Source organism: Pempheris klunzingeri, chromosome 3 (genome assembly GCF_042242105.1).
Source record: "Pempheris klunzingeri isolate RE-2024b chromosome 3, fPemKlu1.hap1, whole genome shotgun sequence".
Classification (NCBI taxonomy): domain Eukaryota; kingdom Metazoa; phylum Chordata; class Actinopteri; order Acropomatiformes; family Pempheridae; genus Pempheris; species Pempheris klunzingeri.
The window spans coordinates 7,906,712-7,930,041 of record NC_092014.1 but is presented as its reverse complement, the minus strand read 5'-3'; the positions used below and the strand labels follow the sequence as shown (position 1 = coordinate 7,930,041).

General features: G+C 40.4%; 1 protein-coding gene across 3 annotated transcripts in view; it reads left to right on the top strand.

Moving 5' to 3' along the window:
- fat1a (FAT atypical cadherin 1a) overlaps positions 1-23,330 on the top strand; it is a 71,552-nt gene that overhangs the window by 19,234 nt on the left and 28,988 nt on the right. For all 3 annotated transcript variants that reach the window (XM_070828527.1, XM_070828526.1, XM_070828528.1), the window contains exons 4-7: positions 9,218-9,279; positions 14,276-14,605; positions 15,619-15,835; positions 17,678-17,817. In XM_070828527.1, coding sequence (XP_070684628.1) covers positions 9,218-9,279; positions 14,276-14,605; positions 15,619-15,835; positions 17,678-17,817 — 749 coding nt within the window. The remainder of the gene's footprint in view (positions 1-9,217; positions 9,280-14,275; positions 14,606-15,618; positions 15,836-17,677; positions 17,818-23,330) is intronic.

The following is a 23,330-nucleotide window of genomic DNA, read 5'->3' as shown; positions in this document are numbered from 1 at the left end:
ACCCACTCCGAGCTAATAAGTTTTCCTCAGTCATTATACAAAAATAAAGTAATTCAAGGACATCAGTTAGCGTAAATATAAATGACTAACTTGGATCACAAAAGCAAAACGAGGGGGCTGAACTGTCTGAAAGCACCAATTACTGAACTTGTCAGTCTTTCCTACTTAACTTACACACAGGTGTCCTATTGCGATGAATGCAAGTGCTCTTTAAGCTGAAATGAGGAATGGATAGTGAAGCAGTTGCTGTAGTTTGACCTAAGTTACGTGTGTGGTCCTGGTTCCCAAGGTTGTCACATCAACAAACTGGAGTTATTTTTGTTGGAAGTGGCAATGTGAATTTTCTGACCAAATAAGGATTCATCACGCAGCATGCCTCCCAAACAAGCCTCACAGTAATGCTGGGCACTCCCCAATGGACAGGAAAAGAAAAGAAAAAAACAAAAAAAAAGATCAAGAAAAGGGGAAATCTTAGGTATGTGGACACTAAAGTTGGTGTTGTATCCACATGCACGAAGAGATCAGCTTACACATGCTGATAAGAATTCTGGGAGGCTAAGAAAAATGAAAGTGCAAGGAAATCAAATATTTGTCCTCCAACAAAACAGTCACACATAAAGCTGTTTTCACAAGGCAGACCTTGAGCTGTGAAGAAATTATATTTTTCTCATCATTTGTATAGTTCTTGTAGGATTCTCTTTCTTTCCTTTCCACGAACAAGTAACCTGTGATATCATGGTACAATAGCTGGGAAGGAATGTTTGCACCAAGGCAACTGGTCTTGGACTCAATGCCATTGCTTTCTTGTATTTCATTTTGCCTCACAAGACCGTATATTTATTTAATTTCTCTCTTGAGATGAGGAATTGTTTTCTTCATCCAGGCCTAGATTCTACTTTGTATAGATTTTAATAAATGCCCACAGTAAACTTAAAATACACGACTTATTTAGTTGAGTAAAGTCTTCTTAGCCCACATATGTGAAGTAATAATTTCCTACTCCTAGGATTACAGAGTTTTTATGAAGCTTATGGTCAAGTCCACTGTGGGCAGAACCTCTTTAAAGTAGAATTGGCTGTATCTTTACGTGGTTCTTTTATAAGCATCAGAAGAGCTCTCTGAAAAAAATGGCTTTACAGACGACACTAAAGCATAAGGATGAGGCCCATTCATGCATATCAAAGCATGTTAAAACTTTTATCAGTGGGACACCAGAACCCCTTGCGTCAGGTTCAACAAAGAGTGTTCTGGACAAAGAAAACCTCATTAAATCACTGCTCTGTTGCTTTGATTTTCTTTATTTGTTTTTGAAGATTGCAGCAGAGAGTGGAGGTACCGAGGGAGGTGGGGAGAGGAAACAGGGAGCCAAGTGTAGCTGACTACTCGAGAGGACAGAGATTTAGTTTTGAGTGCCAGTTAAAATGACTATGCTTAACCAGCCCGTTTTTCCAGTGCAGAATGGGATTGAATGTCTTGAGAAATGCAAATGACATTTTGTTTTCTATATCTGTGGTATTAAATGAGATCGAAATAGGCCTGATATCTCTCCACATTATCAACTCAATATGGCATTCTCACCGCATATTACAGGTTTTTGAAAATGTTTAAATTTACAACATGTAAGTCTCTGTAATTACATGTTCTAAAATTGCATTGGAAGCATAGGCCCTGTCTTGGCATATCTACAAAGCTCTAGAAAGGGGTGGGAAAAAGGAAAAGACATTGAGGCCTATGTTTTGTGTGTGGGTTTGGGAACTTTGTAGGCATGTGTTCCAAGCTAACTAGCTAGCCTTCTATCAAGGGCTACAGTCCTTGTGCAGCTTTCCAAGCAGCCCGTCAAGCTTCAAACACGTATGAGGTCTTCGCTTGACGCCTTGGGTGGCGTTGGTTGCCCTTTTTCCGCACAGACCCACATTGGCTCAGAAAGCCCAGGATAAAAGGCTTAGGCCTACTTTATTTCTGCCAAGTAAACAAGTCCTGCTGTTTTGGCTGTTCTCTGACTTTAGTTTGTCATTTAAGTGCAAGGCCAGCTCTTCTCAAAAGCAGACACTATTGGAATCACAACGTCTGAGAGCTTAGAACTCAACGGTTTGATATAGCCCTGCTTTTGAAAGGATTGGAACAGAGGGGGGAAAAAACAAGGCAGAGCCGTGCGGGGTGAAAATTGTGCCAGTCAGCTGGATATGAATTATGTGTTCTAAATCAGTATGAGATCAGTGAATTTGAATAATGCTGTTCGGGTGTGAAATTTTAAAAGATGAACCAGTGCTCAGTTGTCTGGTGGCACAGATCTCATCCCACCCACAGGCATGACCATGGTTGTTCCAGGCTCCTTAGCCCTTATGTGAGGTCTGAGGAGAATTGCATTTCCTGGATAAAGACTCTGACAACAGGGTATGGGCTGTGTGAGACAAATACATAATTGACACTTGGTTGTATTGTAGGGTAATCACAGGCTGTTCTTTGCTTGTGTATGCATTTAGAATAAGAATGGTTCGTCCACACATACAGCACTTGAGACAGCCAGCCCACCAGCTGTCTAGTTTTATTTTCTCTTTTATAAAGGAGTCGTCAGAGCTCTGAGCTAGTTCATCTGACGTTGTTGACATGAGTTGCCCACCTTTTCTGTGGGAGAGTGAGCGGTGTTCATTACCTGGTGAATCACTCTTTTCTCTGAAATGCTGTTACTGTGCTACGCTTTACTGGGCCTGGGCTAGAACATGCATGTGTTAGGAAAGGGCAACCAAGCAGAGCATCTAGTCAGAACACACACACACACAGGAAGTTTTTCAAATGTTGGCAAGGGAGAGTGAACTGGAGCAAAGATCACTACGATAGCTATCTTATCTTGCTGAATGCTCATTACTCTACTTCCTGTCGTGCCTGTTCTATCTTTCTATGTGTACAATTAGTACGTCGTAAAGGTTCTCTAATTGTCCCAGTGTTGTTCACTGACCTCCATTGACTTTTTAGAACATATTGTCATTAGTCTACAATGACCTGGAATAAGAGATTTGTGCTCAGAGCACCTAAAGGCTGTTGAAAACTCCACCCTACAATGATGGCGCCTATCAGTATTCGTCACCACACAATGGTGTAGTCATAGCCGACAAAAGCATGCCTGTAATAGGTTATGACTGTCTATACGTGATTGTGTTTGCCCTTTAATGGCAGCTTTCATTCCAGTGGTTAAACCCAAATGAAGAAAGATACACCCAGGTGAATTCTCACAGTCCCATTGAATAATTTTGGGCCATCTTTTTTCTGTGCCTGCAGCCAACTGCTCATTGTCATTATTTGAATAGGAATGCGGTGGGTAATGCTTTGGCAAGCTTGGATAACTTCAACAGGTTTTATGTGCATTTGCCACCCCCAGGGTTGAATGAAAAGGTAAGGAAAACAGCCACTGGGATTTGCAGCTGCGACTCATCCACTTTTCGTTGTGCTCATATCAACTTTCAGTGACGCCTTTCTCTGTTTTAGGGAGAAAACACTCACTGGTGTTATCAGTGGTTTACCAAAGCTCTAACCACTATCAGGGGAAGTGAGATAGGAAATGAATACTTCCAACAACTTCCTGATGTTTCCGGTGATTATGGGGCCAAACAGTTGTCACAGCTCTCAAAATACATTGTGAAAAGAAAATGCGGAAATAAAAAAAAAATGCTGGTTTCTCCTCTTCAAACTTCAAAGAGTGGTCATGGTGGCTTAGTTGGCTAAGATTTAGCTAAACCACAGTATAGGTGTGATATCTTTTTTTAAAATGTGGCATCAATCCTCTTTTTGCAAAGAATAAAGAATACTACATCTTGACACTGTGGTTGTGTGAAGTTTTCACTTAATCTTGACTGATTTCTGTCAAATAGGGCTGAAAAGTATATTAAGCAATATGTGAAGATTCTCCTGACTTTCCTGCATATAGGAGGAATAAATAAACAGACTTCAACACTGCATGATAAAGCCAGATAGATTGATATACGAGTGGCAAACTATTATGTGCAACCTCAACCTCATGACATAAAAGCTAGAAAAAGACTTCACACAGTAGGATCATTGTTTTGCTTTGTAAAATGAAGCATAGCAACTATAGCCGCGTTTCCACCAGCACTACTCGGCTCTGCTCGACTCGACTTGGCACGGTTTGGTTGCGTTTCCACCAGCGCTAGTACCTGGTACCAGGCACTATTTTAGTACCTCCTTGGCCGGGGTTCCAAGCGAGCTGAGTCGAGCTGACAATGTGACGTCACCAGACTGCAGGCCTTTTAGTCAACCAAAGTTGAACTTTGTGAAAAATTTGCACAGATTTACTTTATCACTGAGTAAATCCACCATCAGAATAAATAAATGCAACATACGATGTAACCACCTATTAAATGCTGGTGTCGCCATACAAGCCTTAAAACACACAAACTCCTAAAGTACGTAATTTAAGGAGAGCTTAATGTGTGAACAGAGCTATCCACCGAATCACGTCTGTACAATAAAAATATGTGATCTCCGTCCAAGTGACTTCTACTGTTCCTTGACAAAGATTACATTTTAAATCATGTGACTTTCCAGAACATTTTTATATTCAACAGCAAGCATTTGATGGACAGGTGGTCAATTGTCTAATTGGCATTGCAGATTTATTCTTAAAACCACAACAATGCTACTTAGGTTTCACATGTAAATTTGGCAGATGCCTAATGAGCAGTGAGAAATCCACCACAGTCTATGAGGGAGAGAAGGGAAAATTATTAAACAAGACTGTCTTGGAGTGTACTCACCAAGCAGTACATATCAGAACAAAACAATCTGCCAGTGGTCGCAACATGCATATATTTCTCTCTTGTGCAGCCAACATGCCCACACGGTCTCTCACTGTTACTACCTGTTTGGATTTCATGTCTGTATGTCAAAACTACCAGTAAGCACTATGATACCTCAGCTGCACCACTGCCTTACACGCAACCCATCCATTTACTGCCTGTAACATTCACTTTCATAAGCACTTGGGAACCTGAATCACCAACAGCCCCCAAGTGTCGCAATGAAGTAGTTGTCTTTTACAAATAAGCCAGTGAGGTGCTGAGGTATCTCACTCCTAAGCAGTTCTTCCTTACTAAATGCCCCTCACTGATTTTCATAAAGACAATATATGTGTATTATTATGCATGCATTAACTTACAAGACCCCTCTTTGATGCATTTGACAAATTCCGGGCATTTTTTGGACAACAGAACAGGAGTTAACTTTTACCACACTGCCTTTTAAATGGCTTACAAAGTAGCGGTTTCCTCCTCAATGAAAGCGAATGGTCAGTAGCTCTTAATAAGCACCATTTTAGAGACTCGGCTCTAAACAGACAAACAGCTCCTACTTTGATGTACCAATCCCTTCTTAGTCTCCCAATTTGAGAGTATAGATGGCATCATGAGCAGTGAAAACAGATACTTTTCACAGTGTTTTCTTAAGCTCAAGTGGCAGACACTTACAACAAAGCAGAGGATATTGATATAGTTGTGTGAGGTTGAATACTGGGTTTTGGGATAAGTAATTTGTTGCGGGCTTTGTCCATTATTTTCCTCACACAAGAGAGAAATGGCAAGGGTTTAAATAATGAATTTTCATAGCTTATTGTCAGTCTATCCACAATTATACAAAATTTCTCAAGGACTTATAATTTGCATAAGTCCAGCCACTCCAGACACATTCCAGATTGTCTGAAGTTACAGCTAAATGTGTGTCACATAAATATGTGTGTCACTCTCAAGACTGCTAATCACAGCAGCAATCCCCGGGTATGAACTGGCCCAACAATGTCCTGGACTCCTTAACTCCCTCCAGGCCTCCATTTTGGAGCAGCGGTTGTATCTCTCAAGGACATGGTTGAGAGTGCCACTGCTGCTTTGCTGTTGTTTTTCTCTCCCTCTCAAAACAGCATGGCTATAATTACTGTTGGCCCAGCTCAGCCCACGCCTGAGGATGGTTTTTGTGTGTGTACGTGTGTGTGTGTGTTGTGACATGGGCTGCGGGTTGGAAGTGCAGACTTCTCTGGTGAGCTCTGGCTTACTAACCAATCATTTTACAGTTCTTTAACGTTTAGGTAGAGATAAAGAGGTATTCACCTTTATTGACTGAACACAGGAGCCAGCAAAGTCGCACATGAAGGCACCATTCCTGGTCAGCATGTAGCTTTTTAATGACTGATCAAACTTGCGGGATGTGCTCAAATAGCTTTGGGTTTCTGAGAGATTGAGATGTTTTGGAAACAAGCTGTGGTGAATTATTTTGTGAAAGTGATATCAGCGCTTAGATATTAGAGTGGGCGGCAAGTCCTGTGGTCAGAGGGATCTGGCAGCGAGCTGGCAGCATGTCAGACAAAAATGGAACAGAAGCAAACAAAAGCAGTTAAAGCCACAACATAACATGCTTCAAAATAACTTTACTCATCCAAAGTAGACAGAACGTACTTTTTGCATTTGAGATGTTTGATTCTCCTCCCAGACGTGTCTACGCATTGAAGTGGATGCTGGTTCCATGCTCCATACTTTAACTTTAAAAATGTGAGAGAGCAGTGAAATTGAGTTTGCGGCTCAAACCATTTCTCCAGGAGGCCATACTCCAAAACTGCTTTGCTGATTATTGTAGAGCTTAAAACAGATTAATCAAATTCAATTTATAAATAGAAAGATAATCATCAACCATCTTGACAGAGAAAAATACAAAACAGTATCTAACTATATCCAATTTGAAGATTGCGTGCTTTTTTTTGTCTAATGTGACTGTAAACTCTCTCTGGACAATGGCTTTTCAGCAGACTATAGTGCATGAAATCTGAGCATGCACACTACCTGAGGTTTTCAGCAAGTAACCACAATGAAATAGGGACCAAATAACTTATCACATTATTAAGCTTTGAGATTACACCTAGACCAAAATATACAAGATTGTTTTAACAAGCACATGTACCCATAAACCAGTAATGAGCCAGTAATGCTACCCCGTGTCATTAACTCACCTTTCAGCGTGCTTGCTGTCGCAGCATCAATGTGTAAATTGTGTTTTGAAATGGGATTTCTCTGCTGTCTTTGCACAAATTTCTATTCTCCACAGTGGGCTTTGAATAAAGGCCAGGTGGTTTGTGATTTCCTTTCATTTTGCTAATGTTATGTTTGTTGCAGTGCGTCTGCTCTCAGAGTATACATTACAAGCACTGTATCTGTTATATCTAGCCAAGCTTTGACTAGGCAGCTGATTTGCGGGGGAATTATAAATCAGAGACTGAGACTCAGTGTAGTCAATGTTGTCGTCTGTATTCTACTATTTAATGCACGTACAGAGAAAGGAGTTACCTAACACAGCACACAGGGGAGCTTAAAAACATTATCATCCATCAGCTCCAGCCTTGCTAAAGCACATGAATAATTAGTCAGCGTGGTCTGTTTTGATGTGGCACAGCAGAACTATTAGCTTTGATGGTAATAATCTACAGCTCAATAGCTCATGTAACCCATGCTGATCCTCCGCAAAGTTTTTTTTTTTTGCAGATATGAAGCAACACTGCAAAGAGTAATTCCTGTAGGTCAAATTTACTAAAATAAATCGTCTTTGTTTTCGTCACCATTTCACTCAGTGAGGGGGAGTGTGTAACTGTGGGGAAAGGTGCATAGAGGGAGGTTTTCTCTCTGTGTTAACTTAAATTTGTCTTTCACATTCCCACCGACAGTGGGTGTGATTTTATGTTAATGTAAAATGACCATTTGAATTCGTTGCCTGTCAGAATGTAGGTAAGTAAGCAGAGTTAAAAAGAAAAAAAAAGGTCGCACCTACAGGAAATGTTTGGTGTTTTCTGTTTTCTAACAGAGTATCAGTAGACCAATATCTTTGCAGCTCACTGTGAAGATTAAATAAAGCCTAAGAAGGAGAGGATAAAAAAGGGGGAGCAAATGCGCCTCGCTCGTATGCCTCAATTGCAGTGCTGAGGGAGGGCTATTTCAGGACCTGTAAGTTGTGGCCTGCTATTCTCGTTGCAGGCATATGTGCCATTGATGGGTTTGGGTTTCGGAAATCCTTTGCTTTATGCTAATCAGGCGCAGTGTGGCAAGCAGACAGCTCTGGTGCGGTTTAAGTTGGCACGTCTACTCTACACTCAGCGTCTCTGCAAAGTTGCAGTTACATTTGTAGTGAGAACAGAACAGAACACTGCTTATAGTGCAGCCATGTAGCTACATCCTTCCCCCTTTTCCTTTCTTTCCTAGTTTGTTCATATGATTCAAATTGGATCAGCCAAGAATTTGATACTTAAGCTTGTATTATTTTTTGACTTTTGTAAAAGCCTGTCCCCTCTGTGTGACTGATGTCACATGCCATCAGTCATCCTGTTTAAAATCCTACTTAAAATAAAATAATGCGAGAACTCAAAAAGACCGTCGAAACATTTCAAGTAGCAGCAGGATCTTTACTAAAGTTTCCGTTTCTCTGTTTCAAAAAAGTCTGTGGGCGATGTGTGACTAGCTGTCTATTTATTCAGCTTGTGGAAGAATTAAAAGGAGGGTGTCAAGGCTATGCCTCTGTTTGGGTGCTATTTGCAGACCTTTGTGATATTTCACATATGTAAGGCAGTGTGGTGGGCTGTCTGGCAACTGATTTGACCAAAAACAGGGAAGACCTACAGGGAGAGCACTCCTCCAGATGCAAACTATTAACTCATGAGTGACTAATGAGATAACCAGATTAGCCAACATTGAGTGGGAAGATCACTTTTTAAGAGTTTTTCTTAGTTTTATTAATCATAACTGGATTTTTGACACTGGTATATTTAAGAATGTAAAAAGTCTGATAATGTATGAGCTGATACAATTTCCCCCCATTTTCAAGGATTCCTAAAATGTGTTTTTTAAAGAATTGTTACCAAAATGTTAAATGGGACGTTTTAGAACTGAAAAACAGACGTTTCAGTGTTTGCCTACAGACAAATTAGAATGGAGACACAGTTTCCCGTTTATCTCAAACACATCTTTGGAATGTAACTTCTACATTTTCTCGTTCCATATCGGCTGACTTGTACTCTGATATGGATGTACAATAGCTATATGGCCCATTTATCTGTCAGTGCCCTGACCAGCATTTTCAGTCGTACTTAGTTTGTGATTTTATGGCGATGGTTGTCGCTTTATGCAATTAGTTCTATATGTTGATGATTAATATTCGTATCATTGATTGTCTCCAACAGGTCTGGTTACAACTACTTCAAGAAAACTGGACAGAGAGCAACAAGACGAGCACATTCTTGAGGTAAGCACTTCATTTTTGGAAAGAAAAAAATTGGAGACGGGTCAGTGTCAACCTCTCTTATTTATGCAAAAAAACCTTCAAGGTCAACATGTTCAGTTTTCTCTGTATCAGAGGTTTGGCATTTTCTGCCAACTCTGGCTAAGTGCCACATGTTGCCAACAAAAAAAGTCCTCTTGTATATGCAAGTAGGGTCCTTTTGGAATAATTTCTCCTTGTACTGATTTCCGGATTGGGGTAGGGGGAGGGGAGAGGTGGGAGGTGTGTGGGAGATCTGGTGACTGTTCCTTTGTTCTTTCTCGCTGTTCCGTCTCGTGGATGGAGCAAGCTGGGACAGGAAACTGTTGTCAAACCAACAGGCCAATGTCTAAACTTGTGGGTTTTAATTGAGCTGGGCTCTGTTCTCTCCTGATGTTTCTCTCCCTCTTTCTCACCACAGAACAGAGGTTGATAATAGCTGTTTTAATTGTGTTTCCGGTGCTGACAGGGAGCAGATTGGACGCCTTTTAATTATTGTTACAAGATACACAATTCAGTGATCACTGGGTGACAGTTAGTGCTTGTGCATCTGGTGCCAGAGCAGTGTTGTATTTCATTCTCTGATTGTACATTGCTCTCCACTAATTGCATTACAGGACTGAGAGTAAATGACAGGGATGAAAGCCGGGAATAAGGGAAGACTATTCCCTTAGGGGCATGTTTAGTTGATGAATGAAACTGAAGAACAAGGTAGTTAAGAACAGTACAATTAAATCTTTTGTGCTACACCTGTTGAATTTGAGAAGATCATTGGGGACGATTGGGTATCAAGGTCAGAAAAATATTCCCATGCAAACCTAAAGCTCCTCCATCTAGTGGTTTGCTGTAGACGCCGAATTGCTACCTCCAACATGTGGTTCAAAGCTGTTGAATTACTAGGTTGGAGTTGGTGTCTGAGTCGTAGCCTTTGTGTCTGTGAAAAAAGGGAAAAAAATGGCCTATAGGTACGCCAAGCTGTGTTCATGAAAGTTCATTAGTCTCATTTAACAAAATGACTACAGAAGTTTAATAACCACATTAAACACTGAGCTCAAACTCTGGCAGGCTTTAATGTTACACCAAATTCAACATGCCTATTCTCTTCATGCTAATATTCTTGCTTTTCTTTGTAATGTTTATTACTAAAGCTTGCAATGCTTGTGCATGCTGTAATTTCAGTGCACAAAGAACCAAGAACTGATTTCTGAAACATAACCAATTAAAAGTTTTTCTTGCACATTCCTGTTTAATTTGAATCTGAGTTGGAGGGATAATTAAAAGCAAGTAACTTTCAACCTAAATAGGTAGGAAGTGGTTAAGAGAACACGGCCTGGGATGAGCGGTGTAACCATGGCAACTTAAGAAGTTTGTGTGTGTTGGTCACTGGTTATTGGGTGTCCAGCAGGAAGCTCTTTATTGGGCTACACAACACAGGCCCCTAAAACCTGCAATTTTCCCTCCCCACACCCACATCTACCTCAGTGTATCCTCAGGGCAGCTAATCGATGGTTGATCGTGACTAAGAAGAATACATGTGTTCGCACATGCCTTTGTGTGTGAACTGGTTGCTGTCAGAGCAAATAAAATGGAAGTCCAATTGAGTGTTGAAAGTTTTTGCACAAGCTTGCTGTAGGAGAAGAAACAGAACATGTGGGGCCATGTGGAACATGTGGAGCAATTAGGGTGGGGGCTGTGTCAGCATTGTTTGCACCAAATGCCAAGAGGAGGTGGAGGGAGCACAGGAGGCCTTCAGCTTTTATGATGAGATAGGTGGGGGTTGGTAGGCACTAGTCGTGTGCCTGTGTGTGAAAGAGAGCGAGAGCTAAAGGCAGAAAGGCAGTGGGGGAATTTGAGAGAAGGCGAAGCTGCTCCTGACGGTCTGAGTGTGGGCTCTAGCTGCCTCGGTCCCAGGAAGGAGGGGGGTGGGTAAATAGCACAATTGGGACATGCCAGGACATGCTTAGGATTCAGCCCTGGGACTGAGGAGAGAACATTATAATGGAAAAGCAGAGGTGAATGGGCTGTTCACATCTGTTGTCTGGAGCCTATCCCAGCATGCAGTTGGCAAGAAGCAGTGTACACACTTAACAGGTTGCTAGTTTGGCCTATTTGATTAAGATATTAGATCATGCTCAGACTATTTCTCCTGATTAATCATTTGATATGTAAAATATCCAAAATCCATTGCTCGTTGTGATGTGCACGGATGAACAAATTCAGTTAACAATGACATAAAACAGAAAAAAACAAAATCCTCTCACACGAGAAGCTGAAACCAGTAAAAAAATTTTTTTCTTATGATTATAAGTAAGGTAGCCTATCAAAATTGTTAGCACTCTATGTTCTGCTGATTGATCAATCAACTGACAACATTTGACCACACAAAATAAAATTTCCTCTGGTTGAAACACTTATTGATTAAATTCCCCACCAACATCATGTCACCATGTAAATAACTCTGTGGAACTTCAACTTAAAAGAAGTCTCCAATATCATAGCCAAGTACAATATAAAGTTTTTAGTGACTCATTTACAGAATCCACGTTTCCCGGGTCATTTTGTGGATGCATGAAATTAACATAAGTTACATGTGATCGGTCAGGTAAAGCTTACATTTTTGGAATAGATAATCAGAGCATAATGGATTAGTTCACTTCACTTCACAGCAGTGCTATACCGATGCAATGAGACACCTTCTCTCTGGTGTAACTTCTTTGCCTTTTGTGTAGTTTGCCTAATTAGCAACTAAAGGCTTTTAATGAAAAGGCCTTAAAGAGAGGCACGTAGTGGTGAATAACCGGGTAGCTTCAGCCTACATGCACACAGTTACACACATAGCAGTTTTGCTGAGGTACCGTGCTGGGACATTTAATTTCAGTACTTCATGTGTCCTTCCATAAACAGAGTGCCTTTTCAATTAATTTAATATAATCAGGCATATTAGACAGTATACCTTAATATTGTATATAAGACCAAAAAGCTCATATGATGGAAATGTTCATTCCACAGCTCAGAGACACATCCTCCCAGAGTGAGACATTAACGCTCAGGTTTCTTGTCATCCCATTTAATTAATTCTGCTCATGTGAATAGCGCAGACAGCTGCAGACACTGAGAAAAACAAAAACACATTACTTCAGTAATTGAAACTATGGTACCAAATGGTGTGTGCCTGGCCCTGCTCTCCTGACTGTTCTTAGTGAAGCACTTAGCAGATGGTTTTAAATGACTGTGACATTTGTTCTGCCCTTCTACAGTATTTTGCAGCTTAAAGCTGGAAATACTCACATCTCTGCCAGTGATGGGATGCATAACCCTTTAGCCCATCTTCCTGGTACTAGATAAGATTTGTTTTTGTTTAGGTCAGCCAATAGCTCTTTGCTTTTGATTAAACTCCCTAAACTGTGCTCTCATATGTACGAAGACACGCTGGAGTATTAATCATGGCACAAATTACAAGCATTAACATGCCACCAATAACACTTGATGTCATGGCTTAGATTAAGGCCCTATTAATGATTCATTTGTGTGTCACTGTCTTTTATACCGAGAACTTCCGGAGTTAAAAAAAAAAAGCCCCAAGCCTTTAGTGGAGGGCAGTAAGTCTTAATGTTTATTAGCGGTGCAAAATCTTTGTTTGTAAGTTTGACACTCAGCAGTAGACTCAGTGCAGCTGGAGCTATCAGACTGAAGAGATGCAGCTAATTAAAAATAATTAGCTCTGGTGGGTTGTTCGTGTACCAGTCATATAAGCTACTGTTATCATGATCACAGGCAAACATAATAAATGTAATTTCAGATTAGTAAAGTTTTTGTCCACCATAGCAGCCTCCAGATGAAACGAATCATGTTCACCTGAGTACACCAACACTCCTCAGGGGCGACAGTGACTCCAAAAAAGACTTTATCATTTCTAAAGTGATCTGATGATTACATTATCATGTATATAAGAGCTGATGCTGAAAGGTACTCTCCCTGAATTTGTTATTGTATCCCCAAATTATCAGGTTTGGTGCTTTTGACAGTGTACCTTTATGCATAAAATTAGACTATTAAGTCCCTATTGTTAGACTAAAATAGAGTCTGAGGGCCTGTCGTCTTTACATCCAAGGAAACAATAGTGGCTTTAACCAAACAATCACACAACCAAGCGACCACAATTACTGCTGTGAAAGTCCTGCACTTTCTAGCAGGGACGGAAAAATGCAATATTCCATTAAGTCTTGTATTTTTCCGCAGCAGAATCTTGCCTTTGAAGCCTCAGAGATTTGTGTTTGTGGTTCTGAGAGTCTCTTTTTTACAACATCAAGACGTTCTTTGTCAGGAAAGAAACATGCTCTATGGGGTACTTTATCACCAAGAGTTTGACTGGATTTATTCATTATACTGCAGAGATTAGATTATTAGGTTAAGAAACAAGGAAAACATCTTGTCTCCAGCAACAGATGAGTATATAAAAGCTTGTTTCTGAAGATTTGTTTTTTTTTTTAAAGTAAAGACTATGTAGACCCCCTGACAGCAAATCTCAGAGGGAACTGCCTTTAATTTTGGCTGCTGGTGAAGTTACAGAGACAGAAGGGAAATGAAAGCGTGGTGAAGGGAAAAAGAACACTTCCCCATTTCATCTCATCGTTGATTAATTTTAGGGTTTGGAATGATGAATTCCTAACACAGCTGTCATGATCTTCACATATCCCCATGATAGTTGTACATAATGTTCAATGATATTACTGGAAACCTTTCTAGACAAGTTACTGTCTCTTGTTCCAAAACTCTAACATTGAAACTGTTAAAGGCATTCAGGTCTTCACGGCATCTATGTGTGATAGAAGAGGGAGACAATAGGGACATTGTGACTTGGAAAGATAAGCGATACTGAATGTGTATTAGAGTTCACTACATCAGATAATATTTGCTTCCTTTTGTTCAGCCCCAAGCCATTGAGCCCTCTTGGTCTAACGTTTTTATTCTCTCCCCTCAGATCACAGTCACTGACCACGGTGTCCCCGCCAAATCCACCACTGTCCGTGTAATCGTCCGAGTCCTCGATGAGAACGACAACAGGCCGCTGTTCCTGGAGAAGATCTACAAGATCAAGCTCCCGGAGCGAGAGAGGCCGGAGAAAGAGAGAACCGCGAAGAGAGACCCGGTGTACCGGGTGATTGCATCAGACCGTGATGAGGGACCTAATGCCGAGATCTCTTATAGCATCGAGGAGGGAGATGAAAACGGAAAGTTCTTTATAGAGCCCAAGACTGGCTTGGTGTCTTCCAAGAAGTTCTCCTCTGCTGGAGAATATGACATTCTTACAGTGAGTATCTAATCCCAAGGCTTCATTCTGTCCTCAGCCGGAGAGTCTCTCAGTGAGCAATACATTTTTAAAGCTGCTTGTTTATTGTTCTACTGTTGTATTCTCTTCTTCCTCTCAAGTATTCTAACTCCCTGTTCATCTGCCCTCCCGTTTCCAGTTTTGTGTACGAAAATACAATGAAAAAAATATCTGCGAAAGACACCAAAAGCTAATTAGTCCACAAGTGTTGAAGAAAATTACTTGCAAAAGCCATTTACTTTAAATCTTAGGGGAGCATGCTCCAAACAACAGCCCACAATACACACTAAGATCAAAGATGCACAAAGATGTGCAGTATGTTTGTTTTATTATCATGGCCCTATTAATGTGGTGCCTTGGTTACCAAATTTGTCAGTCATTTATGTGACACTTTTGTGCGTACAGCACATGACAAAATTATTTTCTGCTCAACCTTGCAGCTGTTTATTGAAGAATATCTTAGAATTTCTGGCAAATGAGTTATATGTGTGATAATTATTTCTATCTGTCAATCATCGACCAGTGAGACCAAAAGCAAGAATCTACCTCTGGTTTAGTTGTAAGAGCTGGCTGTGAAAACTATATTGGTGATATATAACACTTGTCTTTATTACTTTAAATGAATCACAAAAAAAGACCATTAAAAAGGTATTTGGTCATTTACACCAGTACAAGGTTCTCCTGCCATGCAGACAGCCAAGCGTACGATTGTCACTATGATTGAAACAGAACCCAGTCTGTGGATTTGTGCCATAAATCAGTGGTTCTACTCAAAGTATGTATGCATATGCACTGTGTAGTAAATGTAATATCGTTTATTGGTGTATTTTATCTGGAATATTAACTAGGAAGCTACATCACCAAACTTTCCTGTATATTCAATTCGGAAGAGTTTCAGGCAGAGAATCCTCCAGAGAGCTGTGCAGAAACTCATTTGCAACAAATGTTGCATAACACTGTGTAACACAGTCTTTCATTCTCCGTCTTTTTCTCAGATTAAAGCAGTCGACAATGGACGTCCTCAGAGAACCTCCACTTGTCGACTGCATATCGAGTGGATTCCCAAACCAAAATTGCCGGCAGATGCAGCTCCCCTGCTTTTTGAGGAGTCCCCTTTCACCTTTTCTGTAATGGAGAGTGACCCTGTGGCCCACATGGTGGGCGTCGTTGCCACAGAATCCTCTGATGTTCCTGTGTGGTTTGAAATCACAGGTATTGCCTCCCTCACACGCATTTCTGTTATTGTGTGTGAGCATGCATGCTGCTGAAATGCTCTCTGTCATAGAAGCGCTTCGTAGGTAGAAAAACTCTTCCACTTTAGAACTAACATAGTGTTTGTGTGTGATACAGCTGGGAAATATGAAAAATATATTAAAAACTATAGTTCAGAAGACGATAATAATTGTATAGTATATTAACAGTTTCGGTAGTTTGTCATATTAGACTGCATGACAGAGAGGAGTCAAATTTAGACAGCAATTTTCAGCTGGCTTCCTCAAGTTTTACAAAGCTAAAATGCAGCAACTACATATTTGGTCAATACTTTTACCATATAAAAAGTATAATTTCATATAAATATAAAAATATGAATATCTTTGTGAAAACAACCGGATGAAGAAAAAAGCAAAACTCTTTGAAGCTCTCTCTCTCTCATGTGGATTTCGTGTGTATTACAATCCCTTAAACCCAAGTATATAAAAAATATTCAGCTATAGATTAATTTTAATGCCTAAAGTTAATCAAGGTTCCCCATGAAAAGTTTGTCCAAATGCACAAGAAAGGCAAGAAAACACATTTTGTTTGTAGTTACTGTTTTTCCTTGAAAACTGAGTGCACTATCTGTATTTTTAGGTCTTTGATTAAGAACCAACATAGAGTAAATCCAATAAAACATTAAGCATTCTAAGCATTAAGTAAAGACAAGGTCAGTTCTACTTGTTAGCAGTTTGCCAGCTAGCTTCACAACTTTAAACCATTTTTTTTTCTCAGTTTCACTGTTCCAAATAACTGCTTTCTGTCTTTGTGAAGCAGTTCAGATACAGGATTGTACCAGTTTATACATCACGTATATATAAAAAAAAATAATAAACATAAATATATATATATATATATATATATTTTTTTTTTTTGTTGATACATTTCCTTGCTTCCCCTTGTGAGCCAACTGAGATTCGGTATATTTCCTTACAATTTTAATTGGCAACTCCTTTTTGAAGTGTAAAAACTTAATTCGTCCTCTTCTGAATGTGTGTTTTTTTTAAACTTATGATAGGCACTGTATGCATGAGAAAACTTAAATTGACTGCTTTTAAAAATGCTTGCCTCTTCTCCCTTCCTCCCAGCCTTTCCTCCCTCTAATCAATGTCTGACTGACACGTCTCTTTTCTTCTCTTCTCTTTTTCTGTGCTCTGCTACTGCTTTCCTCTTTTCTCTGGAATGTTCTGTTTGGTTGGATTTTTGCAAGACGGCATAGAGGATACTGAGATGTTTTACATCCTTCAGATGGCTTGTGACCACAACTGTACAGCAGAAGGTAGCTGCTGGGATCTCCTAATATGCTGTGCTGTATTAAGAGATCATCCTACACTGTCTGTTGGTGCTGCCTGTTGGACTGTGGTTGGATTGTGTTGTGTCACTTGACTGATGTTGTGCTATATTTTCCCCCTAAACCAGTGACCTGATTAGTCTCAAAAGAACCAGGAAACCTCCTTCCTTACTTTTTGTCAATAAAAGCTCCATTTTATATTGATTTGCACAGTATATAAAAGGGTGTGCTGTCATACACTGATCACTTTGCATTGTAGTATCCATTTGCATGAAAAAGCTATTACGTGGATAATGTTGAGGTAAACATAAAATCTACAGTTAATGACATCAACATTAATGTTCTGTTCATTATTATCTGTGACATCAGCACAGTAGAAAATTGGTGTTTGTATATTCATGTCAGCACGCCATTCAGTGTTTGTGTAACCTTGCTACATGCAGACAACTAAGCGATGATTTGTCATTAATCTTTTGTCCTTCCTTGTTGTTTGTTCAAAAATTCCACAGGTGGTAATTATGACAGCCGCTTTGACGTAGGCAAGGCCAGTGGAACCTTGATTGTAGCACGGCCCCTGGACACAGAGCAAAAATCAAATTACAACCTGACGGTGGAAGCCACTGATGGGACACGAACTGTCAGCACCCAGGTAATTGAAACACTAATGAAACGGTTGGAGGCTGATGAGGCAGTTGTCATGGTTGTGTTTTTTCTCGTGTGAGAAATAGCAGGAGGAAATGGATGGGTAATGAGTGAAGCAGTGGCCAAACTGTCTTGTTTGTTGGGATATGTTTATGTTGTGATGCTATCATTGCTCTCAACTGGCCCGGGAAAATGACAGTTTATAGATTTCAGTTTCATTACATCCCTGCATGACTTGACTTCTAATTGCATAATGCTATCTTGAAGAAAAAGAAGAGATATTCAAAAAACGTGGGATATGAAATGGTTGGGCTGTGCTGTATTTAGACACCCTCTTGTATTGCCTGCTGCTGCAATCACTAGATTTACTGGTGTATTTTTGCTTATCAGCTCACTAGATAGGGAGACTGTCGATTTAACAGCTCTCTCATATTTGTTTAATATGACTACTGTATAACCAGCCGCTAGTTAGCTTAGCATAAAGACTGGACAGAGGGAGAGGTCGAGGTAGATAACAAACGATGAGATATGTGCGGGACTATTTCACGGCAACTTCAAGACAGTAAAGGTGCTGGTGGGCAGATTTCCCCCTATTTCTAGCATTCATGCTAAGCTAAACAAACCACCTCCTGGCTTTAGATTCGTATTTATTTCTGCTCTTTATTTCAAGACATGAGAGTGGTATAGATCTTCTCATTTAACTAATCTAAGGGAGTGAATAAACTCAAAATGTCGAACTTTTCCTTTAAGTCAAGCTTAAGGTCAGAAAGATTTTATGATAAACTTAATGATCACTGTTTGGACACGTTTTCAAACTGTGATATGGGTAGTCGGTGTTCCTCCTCCTTTGTTCTCTGCCATTTCAGTTGGGCGTTGAGCTTCAGGAATCTTCCATTGTCTCATTCCTGACGCAGGGCTGCTGCGATGATGGTGCCGTGTAGCCAGAGTTCTTTTTTTAAAGTGTACATTCTTGAGCCCCCTCCACTCCTCCCCTCTGCTGTGTCTCTCTGAACCTTCTCTTACTTTTCTCTGAGAGGAGCAGATTGCCCCCAGTCTTTTCTGAATGGACTCTAAATAACAAAATTTATTACACTCATACATATACAAGTATGTTTAAACTGCAAAATCAACTGTAAAGATACTTTTGTGCAGAAGAAAAATGAAAAAAGGAAAACTATATGACCCTTTGTGAGCCATTTTGATGAAAGACGAAACTAAAACTTGCCTTCAAAAATCTTCCAAAGCTATTGCATACTTGCATTTTAATATATTAATATGCTGATTTATTCCTACTTGCATGTATCTTGCTCCCCAGCTGATACCAAAGCTGAACCTCCACGATAAAAGATTTTAAGCATGCGAGTTGCCTTTGGTTTTTGTTCAGATGGTCATGCCTTGTCCATGAGATTTTGAACATTTTTACATGATAGTTTGGGTCATATGGGATGGTGGCATACAAAATGTTTTGTCCTTTGTCCTCAAAGGGGAGCGTCAGAGAACTGTAGCTGGAAAAGAATCTATTTGTTGTCACTCTGTATGAATAAAGCCTTTCATCATCTGGCTGCTGTGCTCCGCTGAGTCTTGGATGAAGCGCCGCCTTCACTGGCATTTTGCAGCTCATCCGAGGAAGCAGCCCGTTCTTTAGTTTAATGCAGAACCTTAAAAACAGCCACAGAGTGCCTATTTTCTCAGCCATGATTTTCTCTCCCCATAAAGCACTTTCTTAAAAGCCTTGGCAACAGACACTTATTTAAAAGCCTCTCAGCAATACTGCATGCAGTGACATTTTAAGTCAAATTAATCACATTCAAAGGTTAACCTATTCAAAAGGTCCAATTCTCAGCAGTGTTTGATTCTCAGTGGGATCAGCTATACTAGCAACCCTTTCACATTACTGGAAATTATTTAATTCAGTGTTCATATGAAAATACAGGGTCACTTATGGGCTTCTAGTTTACTTTGTTTACTTCACACAGAAAAGTTTATACTCAACAGACCAGGCCATGAAAGGGCGTCAAAAGCACCGGTGATGTCAGGACATTTTATTCACACCAAAACATCAAGACTGCATGATAATGTGCCCAGATATATTTTCAATGCATGTGCAGACTTTGAAGTGTGGAGTTATTTTTTTTTTTAACTAAAAGTTGATATTCTGAATCAGATAAACGTTTTTCCAGTGTGTCATTGTGAGGCACGTTTTACTGTAAGTGTTGCTGCTCCATCTGTACACGTCATCACAGCTCAGTTGAACCGCTTCACACAAGAAATGGGTCAAGGAATAATCACTTGAACAGTATATCAAATGAAGTTCATTGCTTTCAACAATGCACTCTTCCTCAATGCCTGCAGATTCTGAATGTGCATATATTTGTACTTATTAGTGGAGCTGTGACTGATAGGCTGTCTGACAGATAAGAGCCAGTGTTTAAGATACAGTCCTGCACCCAGCTGACCACTGTAGGTCAGCTGTTTTCTGTAGAGGGGATGGACTTACTGAATTTGTGTGCTCCATAAACCACACTTGTGATTTAGGCCAGCTGCCTGGGATATGCTGAGAGCCAAATAGGTGACTGAAAGAGGCACAGAATTAGCAGAGAGAGTAGTAATTGCCCAAATCTGGTAAGCTTGTAATAAAGATACCCCGGAAAGTACAAGATCATAGATTATTTTCAACAAAAATGTGGTATGAAAAAACCCTAAAACTTGTGTTGGCCTGACAACTGGGCGCTTCATATTTCAGGAAAGCCATCTGAGTGTTTTGGCTACTAACTTGATTATCAGATTACATTGTTAAGTAGTGACAGTATTTTCTCTATAAAATGGGATTTCAACAAAATCTGTAAATTCACCCCTTGCTGGGAAATGCATGTTTTTTGTAAGTGAGTGCAAAACTTGACCTAAAAGGCTCATGTACACCAATGCAATTTCTTGTAGACGGGTGTGTGGGAGGAAATGTCCGTAGGCAAGAGAAGAGAAAGCTTCCGCACTGTGTCCTTTTGCTAGTAAAAGGACAGTGTGCAGGTGCTCTCTCCTGTCTTGCAACAGTGAGTAACCAGTGGGGCTAAGAAGAGAAAGTGTCAAACCACACTGAAATGTATTAATTTACTTCTTGAGGTGGGCCTTTTAAAGGCAGACAAATAAGATGAACCAGACTGATGGAGGACATGACAGCTCCCCATAAGTGCACCAAAACATCTTGATTGTTCCCTCGTGGCTGGCTGCATTATCAATCATACATCCTGCACCCTCCATGTTAGCGGACTGGACATATGTCAAACTAAAAAAACAAAGTACATGTTTTCCCAAAGGTGGTCTGTAGGTAGGTAGCTCTTGTCATGCTGCTGTATGATTAAGGTTGATTTTAATTAGTTATTTGATTCTATATAAAAAAAAAAAAGGCTATGTGACGTTGCGATTGGCTAATCCTATCCCACACACTCTGGCTCCAAATGACTTTGCCAGCACAATATGGCAGTGCCCATATTCAGGATATTTTGGCTTTATTTTTGTACAGTGGGAGGAAGTGGGGACACATCATCCATCTTTGTATACAGCCTATAATATTAACCCCTAAATTAATCCCCCTGATAGTACTGTAGTAGGATTAACCAGGAAATGTTATATCATGTAGATTGTTACATAAAAGAGAGATGTTGAGTAATCAATTTTCTCCATCTGTGTGCTCACAAAATAAAACGAATCCAAGAGGAGAGAAATTCAAAAGGAAATCCTACGCAAAACAGTTGTTGACTAGGAATTTGTTTTCTTTAGGGGCTGTATTTTGTTTACCTTTTGAAACAAGTCATACAGAATTTCACTACAAATTAGATCTACAAGATCACACGCATGCAGTGCACCTCGTGAAAGCTCAAAGTCGGATTTATCTATTCTTCAAATCAAAGTCATGTGGAAGCTGTGCTGCCAGACGGGCTGGCCTATTTTCTCCCTCCTTGGAATGTTTTTTTCCCCCCTTCCCTTATTCTCTCTCTCCCTATAGCCCTCTTTGTCTTTCTTTCGGATTTTCTTCCTCTCCGTTTTCAAAGAGCTCCACATTTATTGGCCAGGCATGCAGGGATGATGATTATTCTGTTTGGGTAGAATAAAGTGCAAACAAGAGCGCTGCACCTCTGTGGGTAGTGGGCTGTGTTAATCCTGTTTTGGGAACATGTTCGACTCCTCGGTGCCAGTGTCCTGCCTTTGCCCAGAACCTGCCACCTGGCAGGGGGGCTTCCTCTCCTACACATGGCACAGGAGGAAAATGAGCACAATGGAAGCTCCTGCATGTCATGCTCTGGATCCAACACAAAAGGTGCTTCGTTATTCAAAAGACTCTGTTTCCTTTGTGGTCTCTTAAGCACATTTTTGTTTTTGAATGTCTGTTTTATTTTCAGATGACAGTGACAAACTATGAAAATAATTTTAAGTCCAACCTTCCTGTGACTCCAGCAGTAATATCAGCTTATTGCCTGTGGGAGGTATATGGGAAACACTCAGGCTTTTTGTTGTGCGCTTTCCATTTGACCATTGTAGTTAGACTATGAAGGCGTCTCTCAAGGATCAGCTGATGTAGACTAGGGGTGCTGCATTCTAGCTCGGGCACCTCATAGCTAGGAGCTGCGCCAACAAGGCAGCCTCGGCATGCAACCCAGGCTCCCTTCCCCCACCTCCAGCTATATGACATCCTCCCTTGGCCGCGCAGAAGTACCTCAAGCTGTTCTGCTCACAATCTGTTCCTGGTCTCCCGTTTCTCATGTTATCTCAGTCCACATTACAAAGACTCTCTTTATGCCTCACTTGAAGGTTCACCTTATTCACTCATACGTTATATGTTGTCTTGCCTTCGGTATCAAAGCTGACTATTGTATCTAGGACTCCTTCTGGATTTTTTGTTTTTACATTTTATTTTCAGCCACATCTTTTGTTTGTGCATTTCTTTCATTCCAACCCACAACCTGTGTTTTCTAAATTTGACCATTTCCTTTAGATTTCTTTGGTTTTTCACTGTCACTTCTCTTTCTTGATCTCATCTCACCCTCACAGCACTTTTTTTTTCCTTTTAGTATCTCCATCTGTCACGTCTGTGTCTCAGTCCCAATCTTGTTCCTCTCCAGCATTCCCGGAGGAAGCCATATACAAAGAGTTTTCTTCTACACTAGCATTTCTGCTGCAGTCAGTCTGTATCATCCCGTTTTGTGATGTTTGGGGGCAAAGTTCCTTTGAAGTGTTGTAGAGCCTCCTTGCAAAGGGAAAGGCAAGTTTGTGTGCATAAGAGGAGGGGGGGGGGTTGGGTTGGGATGGAGGGGGGTGAATAGCCTTTTGTGTGCTTTCTAAACCACATGATATAGTACATTGTGGATCGATGTGGATACTACTGACCAGGTTCCATTTCTTTCTGCTTCTTGACAGCACTATCAGGTCTCACCACCTTACTCGCTATTCACAAGATGCGTTATCTGACGCCGGCCATATTGAGACACATTGGACGGCCTCTTTGTGTGACCGTATGTGTGGAAGTGC